Genomic DNA, 2,500 nt, shown 5'->3' with positions numbered 1-2,500 from the left:
AAGCCTGTGCCCAGGAAAGAAAGGACTAGGGAGGGATTGAGAAAAGCTTTCACAGTGGAAAATGCAAAAAAGCATATCGTTCTTAGAAATTGTGGAATTTTACTCAGTTAGAGCTATGGTTTAGCATCAAGAGGGAAGTTTTGTAAAAGCAACAGGAAGAATTTCTCAGATACCCGTGAGCGTATATAACTTGGGTCGTGTTATAAATGCTCTGGCTAAACCTATTGATGGGAGAGGCGAAATTGTAGCTTCCGAATCTCCCTTAATTGAATCTCCTGCTCCAAGTAGAATTTCCAGGTGTTCCGTATATGAACCTCTTCAAACAGGGCTTATTGCTATCGATTCGATGATCCCTATAGGGCGCGGTCAGCGAGAGTTCATTATTGGGGACAGACAGACTAGCAAAACAGCAGTGGCCACAGATACAATTCTAAAGAAAAAAGGGCAAGATGTAAGAAGAATGAGAGCGAGCCTTCACAAAATAAAATGCAAGTGAAATAGAATTGTCAAAATTTCCTAAAAGCGGTGGTTCTTTTCTTTATGGATCGGGTAGATCCATATGTTCTGAGGGGGAGACGAGGTGTAGCGCAGTCTAGTCAGCGCATCTGTTTTGGGTACAGAGGGCCATAGGTTCGAATCCTGTCACCTTGATGTGGTATTCACACAATGGGGCCGAAGTGCAAAGCCCCGTAGCCTACCGCGGTCGGGAAGGCAGGCAAAAAGCGCGCACAAAAGAAAAAGAAAGCTAAAAAGCTTATTTTGCAATCCATTATCTTTGGTATTCTTCTATATTTAGATCATATTATATAGCTATTTCACATGTTTTATTTACATACCTTAGTCATGTTATTTGTCTAGCCTTCAATCAGAATAGCCTCTCCACCGGTTCCGAAGATTCTTTCGGCATCAATGTACTTTTGGAATCTTCCTATGAAACAAATAACATTCTGGAACAGTTTAGGACAGAATAGGCCTCAGCAGAAAGTGAGCTTTTTTCGCGTATAGCCACCTCGAAGCCCAATTAGTGCACGGGTTGCCCCCTCAACTCAACCCTGACGAGTACGCAAACTTGGTCAGGGAGCATTTAGACGGTGCAGTTAGTATTGACCACTACCGCCACGTCCATAATTCAAAAATTGATGAAGTCCACATAATGGAGCTCAAAAGCCGATTACCAAATCTACTTTTTTAGCATCTTGAAACCGCACATAAGAAATATTCTGAATGAATCACCTTACAATAACATACGAGAGACATCTTTCTATTTTGTCGAACAACAAGTCGAACCCAATGAACAATTCCATTCAAAGGAATGTTCTAGAGTTTTTTCCACTATATTAGCGATTTTTTAAAAAATGGAAGAAATTCTTCACGATTTCTAGAGTTCCGGGATTACTTCACAGATATCGATTTTCGCCTAAGCACGGCCTCTAGGTTAGTTCAAAGTGTAATACAACAAACTATCGATACACCGAAAATGAGTCAAGATGGATACATAAAATGGAGACATCGCGGATTACCCAAATTGGGACGACGATAGGACATTTCACTTTCTTTCGCAATATTTATGATCATGACTCAACCACTAGGAAAGGGGATTGCTTACTCTCAGCCATGTTTTCGCTTATGCTTAGTCAAGTGAGGATTCCATTCGAAGTAACGTAACAGGAGCACCATCTTCAAAACTTCTCGGGATCCGGAGTTTTTCAATAAAAGGTCCCATCCTTCAATATCATGATTGGGTCAACCAGGCCAGATCATAAGTGAAATAGTTTGATCGGGTCGACCAGGTCAGGCCCGATCATGAGTGAATAGAAAATCGAAAACGTACATAGTTGTTCCAGCGGAAATACTTTGTTTAATTCTACCACTTCTACTAGGAGTAGCCTTTTTAGTGCTAGCTGAACGTAAAGTAATGGCTTTTGTGCAACGTCGAAAGGGTCCTGATGTAGTGGGATCGTTCGGATTGTTACAACCTCTAGCATATGGTTTGAAATTGATTCTAAAAGAACCTATTTCACCAAGTAGTGCTAATTTCTCCCTTTTTAGAATGGCTCCAGTGGCTACATTTATGTTAAGTCTGGTCGCTTGGGCCGTTGTACCTTTTGATTATGGTATGGTATTGTCAGATCCGAACATAGGGCTACTTTATTTGTTTGCCATATCTTCGCTAGGTGTTTATGGAATAATTATAGCAGGTTGGTCTAGTAAGACGGGGGGCGGCCGTTCGGTCGCCTATGATATACGGACCAATTGGTCAAAAATGGGTTTGTGCCGCAGGTGTTGAACGATCTACTCTACACAGGTGTGGGCTTACAGGGCTAGGGCTCATAAACCCTTTCTTTCATTCATCAAGGGGTCGGTCACTTTTCCGGGCCGGGATCGAGAAGTGGAAGTCATAAAAAAGAGATGTTTCTCTTCGCACCTCATATCAAGAGGAAAGGTAGCTTGTCAAGCTGGTCTCACTATTGGAAATTCTAGCTTTCTTTTTTTTTTTTTT

General features: G+C 41.6%; 1 protein-coding gene and 1 non-coding gene across 2 annotated transcripts; both read left to right on the top strand.

Annotated features, from left to right (window-relative positions):
- Window positions 1–576: 576 nt before the first annotated feature.
- On the top strand, window positions 577–651 carry TRNAP-UGG. The gene has a single exon. It is a non-coding gene; the product is annotated as a tRNA-Pro (tRNA).
- Window positions 652–1,834: 1,183 nt separating this feature from the next.
- On the top strand, window positions 1,835–2,494 carry LOC119325602 (NADH-ubiquinone oxidoreductase chain 1-like). The gene has a single exon (XM_037599333.1). It carries the CDS (start codon window positions 1,916–1,918, stop codon window positions 2,285–2,287), a length of 372 nt encoding a protein of 123 aa, XP_037455230.1. The 5' UTR covers window positions 1,835–1,915; the 3' UTR covers window positions 2,288–2,494.
- The last annotated feature ends 6 nt before the right edge of the window (window positions 2,495–2,500 follow it).

The sequence above is a fragment of the Triticum dicoccoides genome, chromosome 6B (genome assembly GCF_002162155.2).
Source record: "Triticum dicoccoides isolate Atlit2015 ecotype Zavitan chromosome 6B, WEW_v2.0, whole genome shotgun sequence".
Taxonomy (NCBI): domain Eukaryota; kingdom Viridiplantae; phylum Streptophyta; class Magnoliopsida; order Poales; family Poaceae; genus Triticum; species Triticum dicoccoides.
Note: the sequence above shows the minus strand (reverse complement) of the source record. Positions and strands in the feature narration are given on the sequence as shown.